The sequence below is a fragment of the Lepidochelys kempii genome, chromosome 7, assembly GCF_965140285.1.
Source record: "Lepidochelys kempii isolate rLepKem1 chromosome 7, rLepKem1.hap1, whole genome shotgun sequence".
Classification (NCBI taxonomy): Eukaryota; Metazoa; Chordata; order Testudines; family Cheloniidae; genus Lepidochelys; species Lepidochelys kempii.
Genome location: NC_136386.1, coordinates 117,014,532 through 117,039,434, shown reverse-complemented (window position 1 = coordinate 117,039,434; position 24,903 = coordinate 117,014,532). Strand labels below are relative to the sequence as shown.

At 43.9% G+C, this 24,903-nt stretch overlaps 2 protein-coding genes across 9 annotated transcripts in view; one reads left to right on the top strand and one right to left on the bottom strand.

Moving 5' to 3' along the window:
* Positions 1–13,154, bottom strand: part of LOC144930753 (uncharacterized) — a 59,521-nt gene extending 46,367 nt beyond the window's left edge. For 2 of the 7 annotated variants that reach the window (XR_013636093.1, XR_013636095.1), the window contains exon 1: positions 12,943–13,151. Coding sequence is in view for 1 of the 7 variants with exons in the window: in XM_078853880.1 (XP_078710006.1) it covers positions 2,425–2,548; positions 3,056–3,137 (206 nt within the window). In the remaining 6 variants the exon portion in view is untranslated. Of the gene's footprint in view, positions 1–2,424; positions 6,417–12,867 lie in introns of those variants that run through there. The other 5 variants (XR_013636098.1, XM_078853880.1, XR_013636094.1 and 2 more) reach the window with 5 other exon arrangements.
* The window catches only part of MXI1 (MAX interactor 1, dimerization protein), a 90,170-nt gene that overhangs the window by 2,854 nt on the left and 62,413 nt on the right, over positions 1–24,903 (top strand). Inside the window, exons 1-2 of one of the 2 annotated variants that reach the window (XM_073354399.2) lie at positions 13,396–13,801; positions 14,524–14,656. In XM_073354399.2, coding sequence (XP_073210500.1) covers positions 13,729–13,801; positions 14,524–14,656 — 206 coding nt within the window. In that variant the 5' untranslated portion in view covers positions 13,396–13,728. Of the gene's footprint in view, positions 1–13,395; positions 13,802–14,523; positions 14,657–24,903 lie in introns of those variants that run through there. The other variant, XM_073354398.2, reaches the window with a different exon arrangement.

Below are 24,903 nucleotides of genomic sequence, written 5' to 3'. Positions count from 1 at the left end.
TATTATTTTTTAACAAGACATAAATATTGGACCTCAACTACTTGACTGTGTCCCTTCTTGTCCTACCCCTCTTCCAAAGTTTCTTTTGAGGGCGAGGCCACAATCCATTCTACTGCCGCTGCCCCAGGTGCACTCTGTCTCCCAGCCTGAATTACAGCCTGCTCCCATCATCAGTTGATCCTAGGCTCCTCCTTCCAATCGGAGCCACATGGTTTCCACATGGAGACAAACTCCTCATCTGACTGGACTTGACCGAACTTAACAGGCGTGGTTCTGGCGGGCCTCTCTGCCAATGGGAAGCGCCTGTGTCCCCCTTGACGTCACGCGTTGCTGAGCCTGGAGTTTAGTGGGTGGCACCAGCAGCAGAGCAGGGTACTTGCTGGGAGTTGTAGTCAGATGATGTCATAGTCCCTGCTTAAAGTGGCAGGGACAACGCTGGACATTGTATTGCTCGCTAAGTTAAAGTGGGTTTTGTTATAACAAGGGAACGATAGGTGCCTGCCAAGGTGTATCCCAGTCCCATCCTGTTCTGTGCAGCGGATTAGGACCGTCAAGATCTTTATGTTAGTATAAAACAGGTGACGAAATGCTGCCTTTTGTGGTACAGCTGGCCTGCGTCCTTTTATGCCGCTTGTGCAACAGATCATGTTTATGCACCGTGTGCGTGCAAATGGTTCTTCCTCAAATGCACGATGCTCTTGTACTTCCGTTAGATGCATTTTATGGAGAGGGGAGAGTGAACTAGTTAAGATTTTTTGGAGAGAGAGAAAAACAGAGCACCCATCTGGTGGGATTCTTTTCCTGTCTTGTCAAACATGATCAGGAGCGCCATTTAGGGAGGGCGGAGGGGGCAGTTGCCCCACCCTCCCCCTAAATTTCATACATTTGCGTGAAGTTTACTGCAGGAGGGAAGATGCCGCCCCCATGCGCTGTCTGCAGCAGCTGCCCCCTTCAGCTGCTGCTGGCCAAGCTGCTCTGACCAGGAGCCTGCCTCCTGATCCCTGTGTAGAGTCCCCGTCCCCCTCCCCTGTACTTAGTCTCCAATGAGCTGGGCTGGGGGGATAGGGAGCCTGTCTGCGTTGGTCGGTGCCTCGGGCCCAGGAGTGGGTGTTGGGGGGAAGGGGGCTGCTGTACTGAACAAGCTTTCTCCTGCCTGAGAACTCAGCTTAAAGAGACAGTGCGCTGACACATAAACAATCTCCCTCATGCATTCCCCCCCCCCTTCACATACACAGTCTCTCTGACACACCCCCAACACATACACATAGGTGGTGGTGTTGTTACTTGGTACTACCTGTCAAAATGCGCAATGTAATTGTATTCTTTCAAAGTTCGTTAGAGATTACAGTACTGTTATTTTTCTGACTGGTCTGTCCGTTTCATAATTTTATTTCCATCTTATGCTTAAATTTAATTCTTTGAATAGTGAGTTCTAAAATGCCTGACCTGTCCTGGATGGAGTAATTATCATTATTACTTTTATTACCATATTGTGCTTTGTTGCTCATTTATTTAAAATGGTACAGTCAAATAACAGTATCCTTCTAGAATGTAAATTTAGCTTGTACTCACCTTAGCAGTGCCAGTTTTAAAAAAATCATCTAGTAAACATAACTTTAGACACCGTGCAGATGGTTGCTTATTTTCAAATTTGTATATGTAGTTATATCTGTAAAATAACTTAAAATAATTCCACAAAAATAAACGTGGTTCCAAGTCTGATACTAATAGTAATGATGGAATTAAATGTTAGTGAGTCACATACATGGTTGTGATTGGTAAACATACATGCCAAAATAATAAATAAATTTCCGATCTTAATAAAAGAGGAAAAAAACATAATAACTTAATTTTAATATAAGTAAATATGTTTTTAGTGGAATGAAAAACAATTGATTAAAACAGAGTATATAATGGCAGTAACACAGAGTGTGTCTGTTAGAGAAAGTAAGCAGATTTTATTTATCTCTACTAAAGGTAATATACAAAGTATCAAACTTAGGTTTCTGATATCTGCAGCAATGCCCCAAAACTGATACCTCAAGGCTTGGGAATATCTTGCTTTATTATCTCCTGATTGTTCTAAACTTACATATGGATTTAAAATATGGCTTTAATTGGTGTTTGTATATATTTTCCTTTCCTTATATAGGAATTAGATACAATGCTCCTGTCAGTTAATTTCTAAGTTATCATCAGCAAAAAACCTAGTTTTGGGGTGTCTAAGTAGCCCTTGGAATCATGGTTAAAGTTGCCCGTCCCCCCGCAACGGTGCACCTGGACACGATCATCACTTTAAGAATCAAAACTAAAGTGTCCCACCTCTTTACGAAATGCTTGCAGCACTTTGCTGTGCTTTCTGTTTGTTTTAATTTTGTGAAGCCCATTACAATGTTTGTGAATGGCACTATACAAATTAATTACCGTATATCTTCGTTGAGAAGGCTGCTCTTATTAGCAGTCACTGTCATTGAGCAGCTGCACATTTGCCATGCAGTTTTTAATATAGGATGCCATTGTTTAGTAGGCAGAGCTTTATCCATACAAGCTGCAAAAGAAAGTGATCATGTTTCAGAGAAGCTGCCTTTCTGTCAAAGCCACAGAGGGCATTAATTGAAAGCTACAGCTTCTAAGTGCTAAAATATGGTTTTGCTAATAATAAATGAAAGAACAAAGTGCATATTCATATTTTAAATAGCTAAAATCACTTATTTCTTTACGTCAATAATTATTTTGCAATATGTCTCTACAAATGACAAGACATCTGAATATATAAACAATCTAGATATCGAGTAGAGAAAACCTACATAGTACCTTGCAAAAAACTATTTCCTTATGTAAAAAACCCTGACGATGACTATTATGGGAATCAAATCTACTACTGCTGTTTTTTAAAAAATAATAACAAAATCTAGGATCTATCTTAAAGGGACACTGTCAAAATTATATATTTTTAAAACAGAGATTTCCTTACCCTTGTGGCTCATAACACCTAGTGGTTGGGGTGTTTTTTATTTTCCCCTCCTCCCTCCCCCCCCATTTTTATAATTCTTACCAATTTCCTTGTTTAGTTTCTGCATTTCACTCAGCTGGGAACATGAAAATAGACAGGTCAGTTTCACTCTCTCAAGCACCATCTTGACACAAAACTGGAGGACTTAGGTTTGAGGAACCTGATGGGGAATATTTATATCCAGACAAAAAACAAACACAAACCAACCGAAGGAAAAAACCCTCTGTTTTCATTGAAATTTGCCATAATATTAATAATCATGAAAATATTTCTACTACTAGTGGCAGGTTTTGCAAAAACTTTCAATTTTTTATATTTAGACTATCTAAATTTCAGGCCTAAACTCCCTTTCAACAAATGGTTCATTATTCAAAAAACTGCAACAACCCTGTGCTGTATTCTATTTGCAGTTCAAAATACGACTGTCATAAAACAGATGGATTGTGCAGTTAGTGTGTTGCTCTCAAACAAAGAAAAAGGCTATCTGAATTAGGAGACGATCTCTCAGCATTACAGACCCTAGTATACTAACGGTGTAGAGGGAAGAGATGTATCTAAAAGTATATTCTCAGTCTTATTGGACAGAGATTTATGGTCTCAGCTCAGATTATTGTACCAAAATGATCCTATGCCCTTTAGCCGGCCAAAGCAGGAACTATTACTCTGTGTACCCTTTGCTGACCAGATGACAAAGGCATTGGTGATGTCTGCTCATGTATCTTCACAGGCTAAACGCACCAACCAGCAATAGGATAGGTGAAAAGAGCAGAAAGTGTGATGCTAATGATGGCTATTGCAGCAAAATTCAAGGTAATAAACATCAACATGTCTCCCCTTCCCTGCATTGTGCTGATGTCACTGGACCTCTCCCACTCTTTTTGATCAGATTGTTATTATTTAATGGTTATATTATGCTAGCCTTTAAAGGACAACCAGGTACAGCCCTGTTGTGTTAGGTGCTGTATAAACATATAGAGTGACAGTCCCTGCCCCAAAGAGGCTACCCACTAAAAGATAAGGCATAGCAGATAGATGAGACAAACAAACAGACTGGAGTGAGTGAAGGAGATGGGATAACAAAAAATAATAGGAATTCTTAGCCAGCCAGGAGCAGCAATCACAACTCACCTCCTGCCTAGCTGTTATCAAGTGGCAGTTTTCTCTATGCATTACTGCAGAGGTGCATTTTGAGGAGTGCATGAAGGAGGGTAAGGTGGTGGCTTTATGGATTTTGCTGGGAATTTTCCTCATGTGGATGGGAAGAAAGCGTGATGGTGCTTGTGGGAGAGGTGGAGAGGCAGGTGATGGAGGCTGGCATCATGGGCAGAGTGAAGGGCAGGAGTTAACCTCACAATTAAGATTACCGGGCAGATAAGAGAAGACTAAACTGTGAAGGGCTCTGAAAGTAATAAGACAAGGACAAGAAGTTTGTGTCTGCAGTGGAAGAAGGGAAGCCAATGGAGGGAGTTTAATAGAAGGTAGTATAGTCGGAGCACCGAGTCAGGAAGATGACCTCAGCAGTAGCAAGATCAAGTTTGCCAGCTATTCTTCTCTGTCAACATATGTTCCCTGCCTGACATACCAAGCTAATTGATGCTTAACTAATCATTACACAGATTTAAAACACTGTCACAAACTTTCTTCACAGGGGATTAATAATTCAAGGGTATGGAGCCTTTCACCTGTAGGGCAGGTTGGTAGTGTGCTAGCAGTTCACTGGCCTATGAGAAATGAGTTGATGGTTTCTCTGCAGTTCCCCCTAGACATGTTTATAATCGCGGACACCATCACCATGGTGATTAATAGCAGAGGAGTCAAGGATCGAATGGGCCACGTGGAGACTGTACTGCCTGTTTATTCCTATTGATGATCCTTCTAGGTCAGAGATGAGGTGTCCATGGAGCACTATAGAGATGTTGGCATCACCACTACCTGAGTTGCACATGTTCTTGGGCTAACCAGAGAGCTCCACAGTCCAGAACCTGTCACCAGCATTAAAATCCCTTACAGTGGTTAAATTCACTTTACCTTATCAAAGTTCTTAATGCTCCACAAAACAATGTGCACAAGGCAGCCATGTCTGGGTGTGCTATTGCTTCATTAGAAAGATCTGTTTCTCCATTTAATACACTGTATTAGAGCTAGTGAATATAATTGAGCTGTTATTTTTCCAACTGGGCTTCGGGAAATGAGTTGCACTGCTGACTGGCTGTTTGGCATAGTTCTCGCTACACCACCACCAAAACCTCAGGGCCAACACATCTCGGTATGGGTTTCAAGATGACCTGTTCCTATGAAGTGAGCTGTAGCTCACGAAAGCTTATGCTCAAATAAATTGGTTAGTCTCTAAAGTGCCACAAGTACTCCTTTTCTTTTTGTTCCTATCCCAGAAAATTAACCCTGGTTTGAAAGGGGCAAAAACCTCCTGTGAAAAATGCCAATGGCTATTTTTAGAAATCAGAGGTCTCCTGAGGGCAATCCTGTTGGCATACTGTAAACTCTGGAATTCTACGTTAAAGACAGTGACAACTGGAAATAAATTGCAGCATCCAAAAGTGGCTGAAAGACTGAGGCAATAACTCCTCTGGATTGTGGAATAAAAAGACTGTTAGAAGGATGTAGAGTAAATTAAAATGATCTGTGTTAAACAACATGGGCCCAGCTCTGCACTAGCATGTACACATGGGACTCTTCCTGATGTCAATAGGAGCCGCACAAGCATGCAATGACCTCATTTGATGTAATATCCACATATGTAATAGGTACAGAACACAGTATGTACCATGCTTATTACACAAATGGCCACCTGTTGCCCAGCTCCTTTTCAAAGGCTTGAGTGCAAATGAACAATTTCTTGGGACACTAATGTCCTTGTTTGGATGCCTAGCAGAGGTATTCATTCATGAGACAGTTGACTTTATCCTCTGGCAGAAAATAACTACAACTTACTAGAAGCCTGGCTTTCAGTTGCTAGCTATGTTTAGTGACCTTGCATGCTAGGAGTGGCTAACAGGTGACCTCAGAATTGTCCCTAGCTATTGAACAGTAATTTCTAAGGTAGAAGAAAACTGATCCCTGAAGGTGAGTCAACAGCATCCTTTCAATGCAACTTCTTCCATTGGCTGTTACTCTTTTTACCATACAGAGGTAACGATGCAATATGTATTGCCAAGCTGTACTTAGCAAAGATAGAATTTTTAATTTCACTGTGTGCACAACTCCCATTGAATCAATGAGAGCTTTACATATGGATCAACGGCAGTGAATGTGGTCTTAGAGGTTAAAGCAGGAGCGGGCAAACCTTTTGGACTGAGGGCCAAAATTGTATAGAGGGCCGGTTAGGGGAGGCTGTATCTCTCCAAACAGCCAGGAGTGGCCTGGCTCCCCGCCTCCTATCCGACCCCCCTGCTTCTTGCCCCCTGATGGCTCCCCTGGGACTCCTGCCCCATCTACACCCCCTGCTCCCTTACAACCCCCGCATCCCCCTGACTGCCCCCTGCTGCCCCATCCAATCCCCTGTTTCATTCCTGACTGCCCCCCCCCCCGGAACCCCTGCCCCATCCAACCCTCTTGTTCCCCGCCCTCTGACTGCCCCAACCCCTAAACACACCCCCGAACTCCCCTGCCCTCTATCCAATCCTCCCTGCCCCCTGACCACGCTGTCTGGAGCACCGGTGGCTGGCGACGCTTCAGCTGCGCCGCCCAGAGCACCAGGTCAGGCTGCGGCTCTGCAGCCCCGCCGCCCAGAGCATTGTGCCAGCAGCATGGCATGCTGAGGCTGCGGGGGAGGGGCCGGAGGCTAGCCTCCCAGGCCAGGAGCTCAGGAGCCAGGCAGGAGGGTCCCACGAACCAGATGTGGCCCACGGGCTGTAGTTTGCCCACGTCTGACTTAAAGCAATATAGTCAATGGAGTAGTACAGAGCTCTTCTTCCAGCCAGCTAGCAAGGAAGCTCCATCCATTCCTCCCAGATTTTGATCTGGCCACAGTGATTTATGCATTGGTCACCTCCAGGTTGGATTACTGTGCCTCACTCTGTCTGGGCCTCGTAACAAAGCTCACAAGGAGGCTACAGCAGGAGAAATACAATAGGGCACTCAAAGATAAAATCCTAAACCAAGAAGACCACTGCAAATTGATCATACTTCTCAAGGGTAAAGCACTTTGAGAACCTCTGAAGAAATGCCCTATTTACCCATATTCAGAGAGGTTAGCTTTCTTGCATCTTACGTTAGGCTTTCTCTTCTTGGATTTAACATCCTTTTTTAAGCAAGATCCTGCTCTTACCTAGCTTTGCAGTAGGATCAATCAAGGCACAAGACAATCAAGTGACTTGACCGAAGTCATGGATTCATCTTGGATTAGAATAACCTGTGGAGGAGTGCAAGTCTGAAAGCAAAGCAAAGTATCATTCTCCAATCTACTCGAAAGTGGCAGCTGAAAAGTCTATCTGGCTTTCGTTTTTTTCTTGCTGACCTGCTGTGAGATGTCCTATTGACGCTTTGGCCTGGATCCTCAAAGGTATTTCGGCTCCTAACTTCCACAGAAATCAACCTTTGAGGAGCTGAGCCTTTCTGCCTTTTCCAGTCAAGCTGTACAGAATTAGATTTCATGTTTAGGTCCAACAGCGTTATTTTTTAACTCTTTACAACTTTAGCCTGTTGGAGGGACAGTGTATCACAAGTAGTGTAACCCAGAGGAGACTCAATCCTCTTTTGAGATGGGGTTCAAAAAGATCTGGTATAGGTGAAGGTGTTTGTGTCATACCTTGCAAGAGAATGTTCAAGAGTGGAAACACAAATCATATTTTAAGGGCACCGTAAGTCTTTTATTGAATGCACTGCAACAACTAGAGGGATGCAGGTGGCAGGCTGTGCTTGGAAAGTCCTCCAGTCAAGTGAGAGAAATTCTGCCTCATGCAGTGTTTAAAACTATCAATAAAAGAGTGGTGACTTTGTAGTTCCGGTCCTCAGTGGCATGCAGGAGAATTGGATGTTAGTCCTCCTAGCCTCTTGTTCTGCAGGCCACCAAGAGCTGTAAGTGCTACAGAGCTAAGCCCCTCAAACATTCTGTGTTCAAGCCCTACTGATCACTGGTCACCCCTCTGGATCTTGTCCACTCCTCCTTGATCACAAGGGTGGTGGTTCTAATATAATGCTTGAAAGGCAGGATTAAAAATTGCAGAAGATTGTTAGGAGCTTCAAATATTGCTCCTTTGCCCCTGCAGAATATGTATTGTTAAAATACAAAGAAATAGTTGTTGTATGTCAGCTGTGGCAAACGAGATATGTACATATATAATATTGCCATTTCTGTGGTCTTTCTGGAGATTGCAATAACTATTGGGAGAGAAGGGGTTAATAAAATAAAAAAATATTCAGGGCAGGGATGGAACACCAATTGATTTTAACCGAAAAATTATAGCCCATGTTTAAGATTTATTTCAGGTTTGCAAAGTACTGTATTTTCTAGGGCCTGGGGTCTGGTGGTTAGAGCCAGGAATCGGGTATCACGGTTCATGAGTGTGGATGAGTGTGTGACCTTGAGTAAATCATGTAATCCTTCCGTGCCTCAGTTTACCCATCTGTAAAATGGGGAGAAGAAAATCTAAAGCCATGGGATCTTGTGAAGCTTAATTAATTATTTATTGTAAAGCCCTAAGAGATTCCCTCATGAAAGGTTCTAGATTAGTTCAAAGTATTAAGTATTATTACTATAAACCACATCTATTCCACTTAGTTAAAATAGTAAGGCAGCATTTCAGATATAAATATTAACTGATTCCTGCACTGCAGATTTCTTCTTGGATTCAAATTGTTGCTAAGGAGGAGGGAAAGGCCATCAGGGAGAAGAACAAATCCATTATTAAGGCTGGAAATGGAGGGCTGCCGAAGTGCCATTTAATAAAATGTAAAAAGCCCCTTTCTAAAGGGTGAAGCTGCAGAACACAATGAAAATGAATCACAGCTGACAGAGGAGATGCCAAGCAGCAAGCACTTACAACTAGAAAACTGTACTTAGAGATCATCCTGAGCCACTAAATGAAATGATCTCACTGTCCCCTAAAATAACCCTTTCCTCTTCCGCTCCCCAGCTTTGCAAGTTATTGCTTGACTACATTTTAATTTGACTTTGGATTTTTAGTTGGCATCAATGTATATGACATCAAGCAGCCCTAACCCTCTCAAGGAAGCTGCCTCATGTCATTCATTTCCCACCCACATTTGTCTCCATCTCGTACAAATCTGGCATTTTGCAGACTGACCCTACCCACAGTAAGCCTTGAGATGACAGCTGAAATACTCTTCAAATGCTGCTGTAACACAGCTTGCATACTTCTCGAATGCTCCTCATTCTGAAGGATGTCCTGTGTTTTTAGCCCCAAATTTACCTTTACCGTGCACAGACCTTCTGTGGTCTTTCTCTCAGGTTAATTTAAATTATTAGCATTAGAAATACTGACTCATGACACTGAGTCTATAGTCAATGTTCAGGTCCAAGAACTGATCCCACATAGCTCTATGTACAATCTCCCCCGCAATTGTTTGATCACACTACTGCACTCTTTTGTTTCTCTTATTTTGTCTTTGCTCCCACTTTGTGGAATGTGCATTTCAGGTAATTGAGAGAGAAGTTTGTGTCCACACATGCCACAGCACTCTCTTTGCAACCCACTGCTGGCTCCCTCATTTTAATCCAACTGTAAGTCCCACCTTGGGCAAGCTGAAAAGCTGCTCAGAGTGAATAATGATAAAGGCCCAAGTCCTGCAATCAGACCATTGTAGGACAACTCCTGCATTTGTGTGGAACCCTAATGAATTTTGCATGGATATAGGAATTCAGATTAATCGAACAGATTTCAGGATCAGGGCCACAGAAGGTGAAACTGGGCATTATTTGTTTCTTAAGGGTCCTACCAGCAACGAGCTGAAGTGGTGATCAGAGGAGCTCTGAGGGCACTAAACCAATGCAAAATGGTATGGGGAAAATTCTCCTAGAAATGTTTAGACAACCAAGAATCAAGATGCTGAATTATTTGATACAGTGAGACACTTTTTAAAAAAATAGTAATATTGTTTAAAAACTCCTTAATTTGTTTTTAAAATCTTATCTAACCACCCCGCCCCCATTTATATCTTAGCACTATATGCAAATTTGGTCATGCAGTAGAGGGTCATGTAATAAATAGAGTTAGATCATTGAGGTCATAAGCTTGTGAGGTCGACGATGTAATCACCTGATGTAGGGACCCTATAAATATTGAATTAATACTATATTTGACCTGAGGCAAAAGGCTATTTCAAAGTCATTTAACAGTGACACAAAGAGCCTTTTCCCCTTTAGATTTTGCTAGATTTATTTGGAGGTTATAGATTTAGAAAGGAGCAATATAATAAGCAAAAAGTGGCATTCCCTAGCTCAGGAAGGTTGACGGGTGAAAAACATTTTGCTAACTCTCATGATATTCGCTGTTTTTGTTATAGCCCCAGCTCCTGGAGTCAAGCAATGATGTGAGAATCTCAGCTTTCATTTAAAAAATGAAAGGCCTCCCAGTTGTGGAGGAAAGCTTGAAAATGTGACCTCAAAAAGCAGAAGACTAATAAAAAGAATCAAAATTTGTCTTATTTTAAAAATCTGTGAAATGGCAAAAGAGCCAAATGAGGGTAAAGAAACTAAACCCACATTATTTCACATTCTCTCATCTTCATTGTTGACAACTTTTTTTTAATTTTTATTGAGAGTCTTGGGATGTTTTGTTTAAAGAGCCTGCTCCTGGAGATAATTCATTAGGTGACAATCTCAGCTTTCATTTTAAAAAATAAGTTTCTAGCCCCCATGGTTGCGGAGAAATGCTTGAAAATTTAACTTAGATGCATCCTAAATGCTCAGAAATCAGAAAGCAAATAAGCCAAGTTAAAAACAACAACATGATTTTTACGCCATTCTAATGGGGAGGGGGTCAAACTGATGACTTTTGGACATTTGGGGTTGGCAATACTGCATCTGCTCTGTGCCATGTCTTTCATTTTGGGTCTTTGTCCAACTTCTAAGGCTGGCGTTACACATTGTCATTAGCAAGTTTCAAGCTCCCCCACAGTAACCTTAAAAGATGCTGGCAAAGTTTCAAGTCCTGCACACTTACCATGATCGTTTGTCACTGTTTACAAAAAAGGGAACACTAAAATATATATATTTTAAGGGCACTGAGAATAATAGAGAATGGGCTGCAGAGCCTGTGCACCAGTGACTCTCTCCATGGTTTAACACTGCTATTACTTAGCATATGTATAGTGCTTCAAATGAACAAAACACTGTAATAGCATTATGTAGTGCTACTTTGCTCTTCTGTGTCACCTTTTACATGTTGATCTCAAAGCACTTTACACATATCAAAGAACTAAGCCCCTCAGAGTTATATGAGGTAGGTAAGGTCCCTTGCCCCTATTTTGCAAATGGGAATGAGGGACGGAGCAACCAGTTTACCAATGTCATGCAGCAAGCCAGTCATATCAGAGCTGTGGCTAGAACCCTGATATCCTGACACACAGACACGTGTGCTAAACCTGTTCTGTACCTAAGTAGCAGAGAAGCTGAAGAGTATGAAGAAAAGGGCTATTTAAAAAACACCACCACCACAAATGAAAAACAACCCTACAGGGGTCCTGCATTTTTGATTCAACTCTAAGTTCCTCTTATTATAAAATACTAGATCAACCACTCTAGGCCTGATTCTTCACTGTCATGTACCTTGTAGTATTTCAGAGCTGTCCAAAGCAGATGTAAAATGCTACCATTCTGATTTAGTAGCATTCTGAACCCACTTTGTACCCTCTGCTTTAGTGGTGTTATAGCAGTTGGCCTACTAATGTGGAACACTTGGGAGTGTTTTTAAGGGCAGGGACACTGTTGTCTGAAAGTCACCCGTGTCCGGTGTTTGTCATGTGGACTATGTGAAATGAGTTGATGATTCTTAGTCACATTTGCCAACGCACAAGAAGAACTATGTTCAGTTCCTGGCTCTGACAGAGGCTCCCTGTGTGACATGTCGCGTAAACCTCTATCTTGCAAGCTGCTTCGTTTCAGCATAACCCTGTCTGTGTGGATCCCTATTAGGCTCTGCCCATTCAGAGCAGTTTGCAGGATCAGAGCCTTAACTCTCTGAGCCTGGGTTTCCCATCTGTATGTCCCTTCTCCTACTCTGTGGCCCTTTTGTCTATTTAGAATATAAGCTAAAGGGATAGAAGATCTCTTACTTGGTGAATGAACATCACTCATGTACCAGACCCGCCCCCCGCATCATGAGACTTGCTTAAAAATTACAGGATTCAGAGTAACAGCCATGTTAGTCTGTATTCGCAAAAAGAAAAGGAGTACTTGTGGCACCTTAGAGACTAATGGATCCGATGAAGTGAGCTGTAGCTCACGAAAGCTTATGCTTAAATAAATTGGTTAGTCTCTAAGGTGCCACAAGTCCTCCTGTTCTTTTAAAAAATTACAAATGTTTTAAAAAAATAACTTTGGGGGAAATTGTGTTTGCCTTTTAGCTTTGGCGCTTTAAGGGGTGGGGCATTTTCAAACTCTTCTCTTCCTCCTCCTTGAGACGGGCTAGAAGCTTGTGTTTTTTTAAATTAAAAATGCAAGTTGTGATTCTTACATAATCCCAGGACTCCAGGAGCTGATGCTTTAAGAAAACCAGTCAACCCGGCCAGAGTCAGCACCGCCCTTCTGCCTACAGCCCCTAGCGGGCCGGGGCAGCTAAGCAATGCCAGGAAGGTGCAATAAAACCGGTTTAGACCCTGGCTGCTGTCATCCCTGTTGAGGGCCTCAGCAGCGCGCAGGCCCCAGTGGCGGTTACCTTCTCGCCCGCCTCCAAGCGGGACTGCCTGAGGCGCGTCCGCGGGGTGGCCCCTTCCACCGGCACCGGACTAACCTGGGATTAAAGCACGTGACGGCCGGTAAGGGGCAGAGCGCGCCAGCCTCCCCTCAGCGGGCGCGGGAACTCACAGCCCGGCCAACGGCCCCCCCAGGCGCCCGCCTGGCTCTGCCCCGAAAGGCAGGAGAGAGGCGGGAGGAGACGCGCTTCCCACAATGCATCACGGCGCCCGCGAACTACATTTCCCAGGCGGCTGTGGGGCAGCGGCGGCCGTGAGTCCCCTCCCCCTCCCGTGGTCGCTCGCCGGAGGTAAACAAAGTGTGAGAGGCCGACGGACGCCGCCGCAGGGCTCTGCTGTGGGGCGTCGAGGGGAGGGGCCCGGGCCCGGGCTTGGAGCAGAGATGTAGGGGGCAGGACCGAGGCTAGAAAGGGGGGGGGGGCGGAGTGTGGGGCAGGGGCAGGGCTCGGGAGGGCAGAGAGTGGGTGTGAGGCAGGGTTAGGGGCGGGGGCAGCGTGTGGGGCAGGAGCAGGGGTATCTGGCTGTTTGATTCTCTCTTATCACACGTTATTCCTGCCCCAGCGGCTCTCTGGAGGCAGCAGGAGACGGGACTGCACCCCGATCCTGTGGGGCTCCCCCATCCTTCCCTCCCTCCCTCCCTCCCTGAAGGAGACGTATCCTGGGGGCGCTGTCCTTGAGGTGAAGAGTCCAGATCTCGGGGAGAGAAGGAGCTCTGTCACCGCTCCCCTTGGCCGCTCCTGGTGCCTCAGGTGGGGGATTGGAGTGTGGTGGTTCAGGGCTGCAACCCCCCCGCCCCCCCCCCCCCAGCCACCTACCTGGGGGCCATGGAGCGGGTGCAGATGATCAACATCCAGCGGCTGCTGGAGGCGGCAGAGTATCTGGAGCGAAGGGAGAGAGGTAATGGGGGGAGGGATGCTGGGGTGACAGCTCCCCAGGGAAGGAGTGGGGCTTGGGGGAGAAGGGGAAGGGCGGGTTGTGGTGAGAGAATCCCGTGTATGGAGGGGAAGCACCCTGCGGGTTGGTGGTGAGAGATTCCCCATAGAGGCAGGGAGATTGAAGAGGTGGGGATAGGGGTGAGGGGCTTCCATGGATGTTGGGGTTGGAGTTGGAGATCCCTGCAGAGGGGGAAGATTGGGGGGAGAGCGCCTGGTATGAACGGTTCTTGGGGATTGGGGTGAGCTCCCCACAGAGAGAGATGGGGAGGTCTGCGGCTACAGAGAGCCTGAAAACACAATGGGAAATGCCTATTTTACACTGTGTCCAGGTCAAACAGCTTGAGCGAGGACCAGGGAACCAAGCTGCCCATGCCATTGTGTCAGCTTTCAGTGTTTTCTGGGATCCTCTCCCCAAGGTTTACAGGGGCTTAAACCTCCTCCCCTGGGACTGGCTTAATAGTCCCTATCTTCCACAATGATATGGCTCTAACCCCTTTCTCACACAGACTTCTGCCTCCCGCCTGGTTATTGCAGGTCACTTGTTCTCTCTCTCCTCCTCTCTTCCTTCCCCCCCCCCCCCCCCCCGGGTTATTTCATGCTTCTGGCCTTCCTTCCTTAGATCACTGGGTTCAAGTGAATGAACCTTTCTTCACCAGTTTCTCTCATCTGTTGATTTTTGTGCAGAGTGTGAGCATGGCTATGCCTCGACCTTCCCCTTGTTACCAAGCCCTGGACTGCAGGATCCAAAGCCAATGCGGAGGCTGAGCCGGGTGAGGAAACACAGCAGCGGGGGCAGCAGTACAAGCACTGCCAACAGGTACCATGCTGGGAGGCAGGGGCGGGAAGTCGTGGGGTGCAATGAAACCCGGGGCTGGGGGAAAAAGAGGAGACGAGATGAAAGCTCCTGGCTGGAGACCGTTGTGCCTGCTGCTGAGAGATACCTTGCTGGAAAAAAGGGGGGAGTCTCAGCACAGGGGGATCCAGAGCTGAGAGCCGCCATGTTGGGGACTTGACGCTGGGAGCAGAGGAGGCACAGGGGGGCTGTAGGTGGCTTGGCACTGCCACCTGATTCCACACCATGATCTTGAAGCTGGAAAGAGAGGGAGCATAGTGAGATCTTGGGCAGGGACAGCAATACTAGTATGACCAATAGGTGTCCCCTCTCTCTTCTCTTATGTTTTATGCTACCTTCCCATCTCAGAAGTTTGCTGCATTTCAGCAGGTAGACAGCAAGTGTAGCACTTTGGGATTGTAATGATAAATGTCAGGCAAAGGAAGGAAATGACCTCTCCAAAATGGTACTGGATATTTACTAAATCAGCATCTCGTAAAACAACAGAGTGGCGTAACTGGCTTCTATACATGACATGCTAAACTAGATACTAGAAAATCTCTGGCTGTCTTTCACGCAGATTCCTGGCTTTCAGAAAGTTGGGGTTTCAGTCTCCTTTCCATAAGGAGCTCCCTGCTTTCTGACTGCCAGTCACAGAATTTAGGAATTTACTCTTTTATAGGAGACCATGTTGTGTTGGTTGCTGGCCTGGTAAATCTAGGAGAGACAACCAGCTGCAGCCCTAACATGTTGCCTCTGATTCATTTCTGCCATCTTCTCTTCCTTCCAGCTGAGATTTAACTCTTTTTTTCTGTTACTTTCTCTCACCCCTGAGAGAGTGGACCATTCTCACTGGGACCTCTTGGGATGAAGATGCTACAGAAATGTAAAGAATTAGTATTAAAACAGGAAACTTCCAGACTAGCTATATAGTCTTCAAACAGAGCTCAGCCTTACTACAACGAGGCTTACATGATATGTAAAATGAAGGAGGGCTCTTCAAATGATAGAGCTTTCCCAAGGACATGGGGAAGGGGTGGTAGATTGGAGTGCTCGTGTGTATTCTCTTCTGTTTTCCACACTCCACTTCCCACATGCTTGGTAATAATGTGGCTGGGAGTAGTGTTGGAACTACTTGCTACAGAGAAGGTTTCCTCATCAGAATCAGCATCATCCTGGACAGTTTCCTCTGGTTGAGAGAGGAGTGTGTTTTAGTTTGCTTCATTGCATAGCTGCACAATCTTTTCCCTGTTCATTTCCGTGCAGTTCTGTTTATATTCCTGCTGCCTTTTGATCCCAATCCCCAATCTACGGTAACTTCTGCCTGTGCTGGAAAATTATTGTGAGTGCAGCATTAAGATCTGTTTTCTACCCTGCATAGAGTGGGTCCATGGAGCCCCAAAGTTTCCCCTCACTTTTTTTCCTCCTGCACCACTTTCCTTCAAAGGCTTTGTCATGTTGACCTTCCCTCTGACGAGGAGTGCTAGAAGCAGATCCCTTGGGAGCTTCTTAGCACCAGTGCCTGCATCTTCTGTAGAGTTGTGAAAAGTACTCCTCTCCTGGGGTCTGATTGCTCTGAATACCCTGTCAGTAGAGAGCCCTGTTATGCAGCCCTCATGTGGGAGCATATGATATTAGACCAGTATGCTTGTGGACAGGACATGGACAAAATAAAAATCTCTGAGGCCACAAGAAAATAGAGACAATGTTTTGTAGCTGTATTTAATGCCTCCTTTGTATGCTTGGTACAGAGGGCAGGGGCTTTTTGCGGGCGGGGGTTGTGGTCTTAACATGAAGTATGTTGCCTCTCTCTTTGATTTTTGTAAAGCTGTTGCATGCATGAGAGCTTGTCATGAACTGGCTGGGGTATGTGTCTAGTAGTGCCCTCTACTGGATGGAATTGGACCTGCTCAACTGTATGTCATAGGCCTTATACTGCTGATGGATAGGCTTGGCAGAATTTGACTCTTTTTTTATAATTAAGATGGATTATATCAATGTTTATTTGTAAGCATTTTTTCAGCGTTTATCTAGTCAGATTTTCACAGTTGCACAAAATTATGGATTTTAAGCATTTTTAAAAATTTTTATCAATTACAGTTTTCATAGTTGCAGGAAATTGTGGAGGTTCAGACAGTGGGGGGAGGGAGGCAGAGGATATTTAATGTCAGCAGATGTACAAATACAAAAAGTTAAAGCTTTATAACCATTAAAACACAAATGTCAACATATGTAAAAATATACAAATAAAATAGCCTTAAATCAAACTCAAGCACCATATTCCTTATTTTGCCTGTAGGTAAATTTCAGTGATCATTGCTGGAAATATTTTTTCATCAGTGTGTCCGTGTATGGGGTAATCCACATTTATTGATTAAAAATCTAATCCTTCCAAGCCTACGTACAGATAATGGGGATTCTCTTTTAGCTCAAGTCATAGCCAGCCAGTGCTTCTGGATTGAGATGATCAGAGTTCCAAATGGCTATGATGTGCAGTATGGTGACAACTGTGCAGTTCTAGGGGATCCCAGATTTTCTGGAATCTGTTTTGCATAGCTTTGTGAATGCAGCATGAGCACTTGTTAAAATAGGGTCCATTGAGTCCCTTTCTGTTAAAATCAAAGGGTCACTTCGGTAGTCTGTGTCGAGTAACTGTCTAGTCAAGTCGTCTAAGGTTTGGTATTCAAAACCTGGTACTAGTTTATGGGTAAAAACTTAAGTTCTGTGGTGGTGGGTTTTTTTTGTTTTGTTTTTTGTTTTTTTTAAAGATTATTTATCTCATGAGATGTGCAATCTATTTATTGTAACAAAAATATGGGAAGTCCTGTAGGTGAATGCCCAGTGTTACATTTTGAAATCTAAAGTACGATTGACAAAAAGTTCTCTCAAGCACATCTAATGAAATACACAGAATTTGTTTTGCTTACTTTGTGTGTCTTTAAATTAGGACGCTTTGGTTCATTTAAAAAAACCATGCAGGGCTAGATGACGGAAAGTTCTACAGAACCTGGATGTTCGTTTTCATTGGAGGAAAAATACATATAGTTAAAATCCAAACATTATCCTGCAGCATCTGCAACCCAGACATTGTAGCTGTTTCTTTCCAGCATGTCCCATCCTGTCATGGCACAGTTACTAGAGAAATACAAAAGAGTGTAGAGCCAGCCTATAGGAGTGGTGATGGAGTCTCTCTTTTTTAAAAAATGTGCAAGTTCTTCTAAAGTGTGAGAGAGTTTTTTAATATTACACCTCAAATGTAAATAAAATAATGAAGAAAAACATTCTCTCTATATAATGAAACAAAAAAGGGAACAAACAAACAAAGGTGAGGTTCTATGGCCTCTTGAGCCATTTCCGTGCCCTAGTGGCAAATGTGTGGTGACAGTGACATCATTTAGAATGTTTGGGGCACTGCATTGGCATTGCAGCTGTATAGCTGTCTGGCTGTGGTGGAAATGGGAGTTGCTGGACCTGAAAGAAGTGAAGTCCTTTTTTAGATGATAATACATAAACAACCCGATTCAAAGCCCACTTCAGTTAGTGGAGTTCTTCCACTAACTGAAGTGCGTTTTGTTTCCACCCCATTGTGTGGAAAGCCCCTCGTATTCGACATGAAGCAGTGATGTTCCTGGAATTCAGTAGTCTATTTCTGTATTGCCCTGGTCTAAGGTTTGTCTCATGTAATACTGTGTGATCTGCTGAACACCACTTTCAGTGTGTTGCCTCTTTTCCCAACTTTGGCTCTGATCCTGAAGTTGATGGTACACAGCCAGATTACTGTGGCTGTGGGGCAGTCCCTCTACAGTCAATGTTGCTTGCAGGATTGAGGCCTATGTCTATTGTGAATGGGTATTTTAAAGATCATTTTGGATCAGTGACTTGTATTATATAATAACGTCCCTCTACTCAAACATCTAGACACATGATTAGTTTTACTTGCATGGTTAGTCTCACTGAATTTAATAGGAGTATCTTGTGCTTAAAGTTAAGCACCTGTGTAAGTATCTGCAGGTGAGGCTTTCTGTGCTGCACAACCTATAACAAGAGAAGTTTAAAAACAAAGTGCCTTGGTGCTTAACTCTTCCCTTTGCTTTAGTTAAATCCTCAGCATTTTTTAACATGATGGTTTTTTACTCATTCTTAACAAGATTAGGTGATTTCAAGTTCTTTATGTGAAGATGAAAAATAGTAATTTTTCATGTCATTTATATAATTTACCATGTGTTAGGAGGCAGACATTTGTGGGACAACAGTTGATTTCTGAGAACTTGCAAGAGGAGAGTGAAATATACCATTGGAGGTTATATTTATGTTGATATATCAGGAGGTTATTGTCTTTGGTATTACTGGGAGCTACTTTTGTGGATCCTCCACATATCAGTGGAAGGTGCTTAGACCTGATTATGTGAAAGATACATTATATTTAAGGCCTGATATGTCTGACTGTTGTTTATAAATTTTGAATAATAATATCAAAGGTTTTTTTAATCAATTTTAAATTGTTGTATGAACAGGAAATAAAGTAAACATGGATGCCAACTGGGATTTTACCAAAATCAGTTTAATGAAGTTAAGGCTTATAACAGATCAGAAATGAAATTATCATATTTGATTGTCATCATTTATATTTGTTTTGTGATCTGCACACTGCAAAGCCTATGATATCTTGGAGACATTCAGGGGCTGATACTGTGAGGTGCCTCATATCATATATCATATCATATATTGCCTCTATATAAGTCCGTGGTACGCCCACACCTTGAATACTGCGTGCAGATGCGGTCATCACATCTCAAAAAGGATATATTGAAATTGGAAAAGGTTCAGAAAAGGGCAACAAAAATGATTAGGGGTCTGGAACAGCTTCTGTTTGAGGAGAGATTAAAAAGGTTGGGACTTTTCAGCTTGGAAAAAGAGACGAGTAAGGGGGGATATGATAGAGGTGTATAAAATTATGACAGGTGTGGAGAAAGTGAATACTCTGTGATCATGGGAGACTTTAACTTCCCAGATATAGACTGGAGGACAAGTGCAAGTAATAATAATAATAGGGCTCAGATTTTCCTAGATGCGATAGCTGATGGATTTCTTCACCAAGTAGTTGCTGAACCGACTAGAAGGGATGCCATTTTAGATTTGATTTTGGTGAGTAGTGAGGACCTCATAGAAGAAATGGTTGTAGGGACAACCTTGGTTCGAGTGATCATGAGCTAATTCAGTTCAAACTGAACGGAAGGATAAACAAAAATAAATCTGCGACTAGGGTTTTTGATTTCAAAAGGGCTGACTTTCAAAAATTAAGGAAATTAGTTAGGGAAGTGGATTGGTCTGAAGAATTTATGGATCTAAAGCAGGGGAGGCCTGGGATTACTTTAAGTCAAAGCTGCAGAAGCTATCGGAAGCCTGCATCCCAAGAAAGGGGAAAAAATTCATAGGCAGGAGTTGTAGACCAAGCTGGATGAGCAAGCGTCTCCGAGAGGTGTTAAAGAAAAAGCAGAAACCAGGGAGTGGAAGATGGGAGGGATCAGCAAGTAAAGCTACCTTACGAGGTCAGAACATGTAGGGATAAAATGAGAGGCTAAAAGTCAAGAAGAGTTGGACCTTGCAAAGGGAATTAAAACCAATAGTAAAAGGTTCTATAGCCATATAAATAAGAAGAAAACAAAGAAAGAAGAGGTGGGACCGCTAAACACTGAGGATGGAGTGGAGGTTAAGGATAATCTAGGCATGGCCCAATATCTAAACAAATACTTTGCCTCAGCCTTTAATAAGGGATGCATCAGGCGAGGTATTTCCAGTAGGGATAAGGAGGTGTTAGTACCGTTATACAAGGCACTGGTGAGACCTCATCTGGAATACTGTGCGCAGTTCTGGTCTCCCATGTTTAAGAAGGATGAATTCAAACTGGAACAGGTACAGAGAAGGGCTACTAGGATGATCCAAGGAATGGAAAACCTGTCTTATGAAAGGAGACTCAAGGAGCTTGGCTTGTTTAACCTAACCAAAAGAAGGTTGAGGGGAAATATGATTGCTCTCTATAAATATATCAGAGGGATAAATACCAAAGAGGGAGAGGAATTATTTAAGCTCAGTACCAATGTGGACACAAGAACAAATGGATATAAACCGACCATTGGGAAGTTTAGACTTGAAATTAGACGAAGGTTTCTAACAATCAGAGGAGTGAAGTTCTGGAATAGCCTTCCAAGGGAAGCAGTGGGGGCAAAAGACCTATCTGGCTTCGAGATTAAACTCGATAAGTTTATGGAGGAGATGGTATGATGGGATAACATGATTTTGGCAATTAATTGATCTTTAAATATTCATGGTAAATAGGCCCAATGGCCTGTGATGGGATGTTAGATGGGGTGGGATCTGAGTTACCCAGGAAAGAATTCTCTGTAGTATCTGGCTGGTGAATCTTGCCCATATGCTCAGGGTTCAGCTGATCGCTGTATTTGGGGTCAGGAAGGAATTTTCCTCCAGGGCAGATTGGAAGAGACCCTGGGTTTTTTTTGCCTTTCTCTGTAGTATGGGGCACGGGTCACTGGCTGGAGGATTCTCTGCACCTTGAAGTCTTTAAACCATGATTTGAGGACTTCAATAGCTCAGACATAGGTAAGAAATTTATCGCAGGAGTGGGTGGGTGAGATTCTGTGGCCTGCGTTGTGCAGGAGGTCAGACTAGATGATCATAATGGTCCCTTCTGACTTTAATATCTATGAAAATAAGGAAGTGTTATTTACTACCTCTCATAACACATGAACTAGGTAGGGGTCACCAAATTAAATGAATAGGCAGCAGGTTTAAAACAAACAAAAGGAAGTATTTTTTCACGCAACGCACAGTCAACCTGTGGAACTCCTTGCTAGAGGATGTTGTGAAGGCCAAGACTATAACAGGGGTCATCTGTTCTGCTTATGACCTGGAATGAGTTTGTTGTACTACTTGACTCTGACCATGTACAAGGAGAGGATCTGAGACCACTGTCAAGGGAGGTCACTTTTTCTTTTTGTCTCTCAACTTTAAGAAGGTCCCCTTAATTTCCAAGCTCTGTTAGAAACAAAGAAGCTGATCCTGAAAAGGGGAGCCAGGTGGATATTCTGGTTTTCCACTACAAAGAGATCCCTTTGCAGGATCAGGGAGGTGAATCACGATTTGCCAATTAGAAAAGGACAAAACTGTTAGAGAAAGTAGCCTTCTATTTAAGGCTTCTAAGACAGTATGGTAGGCTCTACATACCAAAGAGCACAGCCAAATGTCTACAAGGGCTTTTCTTTGAGCAAACTGTTTTGAATCTTCTATTCCGAGAATGGTTTGTTGATTTTTTTCCCACCCTCCCCTTTCCCTGATGTAGTTCAACTTGGCCAGACTGATGTAGATTTCACCTCTGATTCCGCCATGATCAAGAAGAGAAGATCTAAGTTTTCAGTGTTGGAGGTGAACTCACTCTCTGGTGGAACAACTGCATGGTAGTACAGCAGGGTGGGTGTCCTCCAGAAAGTGTTTTGCCCTATAATACAGTAATATAGCACCACTAGTGTACATAACTCTGTACAGCAGGTGAACGTGCCAAATGCACAATGGGCCAAATGATTCCTTCCTGTAATACCATTGGCTTTGACAGAGTTACACTAGGGATGTTGGTGGCTGATCTCAATGGACTAACAAGTGTGAATGTCTTCAGAATCTGGTCTTTGAGGCCTTGTCTCCCTGGTGATTTCCCCTCATTTCAGGTGTAGACATTTGCATTGCTAGAGTGCTTGAAACCAGGGTAAGTTCCGCTGATGCAAGTTGTTGCTTTCCTTGTCTCCATTTGGGATTTGCACAAGTGGCTGCAGCCTGATAGCTGACATTGGAGATAATTCCCAGTATAGACAGGGTCTCATGCACAATTTGTTTTGAGCAGAGTTTAGTGTTGTCATTCTATTATCTACAGTTGTCATGTAAGTGGGAAAAATACATAAAATGAGGGAGGGTCCAGTAAAAGTCATTCAGGAATGTAAATCACAGTACAGAAAAAGTAAATAGACCTTTATAGGTGAGATTAGGCTGGATTTAGTAGGGTTTCCAATTGTAAGACCTTTGTGATATCCTATATCATCTTATTCATTTTACAACCCACCATGTGGGAGAATCCTGCAGAGTTTCAACGAGTGCTCTCCTGGTTGTGCTTTATTATTAATATAGCACCATAAGTGTACACAGCCTATACAATAGATGAGCTTTTCCAAACATGCAATGTGCCAAATTCTTCCTTGCTGTAATTCCATTGGTTTCAACAGAGTTACACCAGGAATGAATCTGACTAATTTAGTGCTTTACCCTGCAGTTCTAGGAGCCCTTAGAAGCTGATACACACTGTTAGCAGCACCATAGGAAAAATACTACTGTGCAGTAGCACAGCAGGGATATTGTTGACTCTGGGCCTAATTGTCATTTATATTTATACTAAGGCACTTAAGTGGGTGTAATATCATTTTAAGGCCCATGTACACTGTTGATGTGGTATGAAGGGGCCCTAATGTAAATAAGAATCAGGCTCATACGTTTGGTTTATATATATAATCTATACTGCTGTACCTACGTTCTATAAATTATTCTTCTCTATGGCCAAAGGCCCATTAACCCACTAGGAACTTGGGTATGTTAATCATTTTAGCAAAACCTTCTGTGCTTACTCTAGAAGTGGCAGCAAGCAGCAGGTGCCGCAGCAAAATTGTTAGCAGACAAGACTCAGGCATTCTTAGCACCATGTTCTCTAGCCCTGCTCATGGTTAGAGGAGCATGTTAAAACCACTAGTGGCCAATATACATTGCTTACACTGGGGAAGCTGCAATGGTGCTAGAGCAGGGATGGGCAAACTACGACCCAAGGGCCGCATCCAGCCCTCCAGACATTTTAATCTGGCCCTTGAGCTCCCGGTGGGGAGTAGGATCAGGGGCTTGCCCCACTCCACGCGGTTCCCGGAAGCAGCAGCATGTCCTCCCTCTGGCTTCTATGCACAGGGGCAGCCAGAGGGCTCCGTCTGCTGCCCCCACCCCAAGTGCCGCCCCCGCAGCTCCCAGTGGCTGGGAACCATGGCCAATGGGAGCTGCAAGGGTGGCACCAGCAGACGGGGTAGTGTGCAGAGCCACCTGGCTGTGCCTCCATATAGGAGCTGGAGATGGGACATATGGCTGCTTGAAGTAAGCGCCCCCCAGAGCCTGCACTCCTGACCCCCCTCCCGTGTCCCAACCCCCTGCCCCAGCCCTGATCCCCCTCCTGCCCTCCAAACCCCTCAGTCCTAGCCCGGAGCATCCTCTTGCACCCTCAACCCCTCATCCCCATCCCCACCCCAGAGCCCACACCCCCAGCTGGAGACCTCACCCCCCCTGCACCCCAACCCTCAATTTCGTGAGCATTCATGGCCCGCCATACAATTTCCATACCCAGATGTGGCCCTCGGGCCAAAATGTTTGCCCACCCCTGTGCTAGAGCAATGGCAGATTTCAGTAAATGTTTGTTAGCTTCATAGCTTTTTGATGTCAAGCCCTTGCTGCTGTGAAGAATTAGTGCTCTGGGACAATGGAACTGATATTTTGGCTAGCCTATGTTGTTGGTTTCTGAATTCCTTTTTGTCTGTTTTCTCATGTTTCCACAAATAAGTGTATACAGCACACAGTTGATTCCCTAGTTTTAATTAGTATTCCTTGTTCATCAGTTTTTTGTCTCGCCCTCGTTTCACTTCTGTTATGTCTACTTCTGTCTGGAGTGCTTTGTCCACAGCTCGAGTTTGTGTTAACTCACGGTCGTGCTGCCTCTAAAGTTTAAACCTTTGCTTTAGCAGAGACTTGGTTGATACCTCTAGAGTTGGCGCCACTAGCTGCCCTGACTCTTGGTGATTTTATCCTTTTCCTCATTATTGAAGGCAGTGGAGAGAAGCAAGTGTACTTGCTTTACCTTTGGCTCCTGGTTGAGCTTTAAGATCTGATTCTTTGCTGGCCTGAGCTTCCAGTCCATTTTTTTTTTTTTTTTTCATATCAAGCTGCTGAGTTAATTGTCTTGTTTTTTGGAGTTGCCACTGTTCATTATCTACCAGGCCCTCCTGACAAACTTGTGCCTGAATTCAAAGACTGGCTTCTCTTTTTCTCTTTCTGGGAAACTTGACTCCTCCTTCTCATCGCCTTTGAACCAACAATGATATGATTTGTATTTTTGTTATTGATTATTTTGGACTCTATCGGAAACT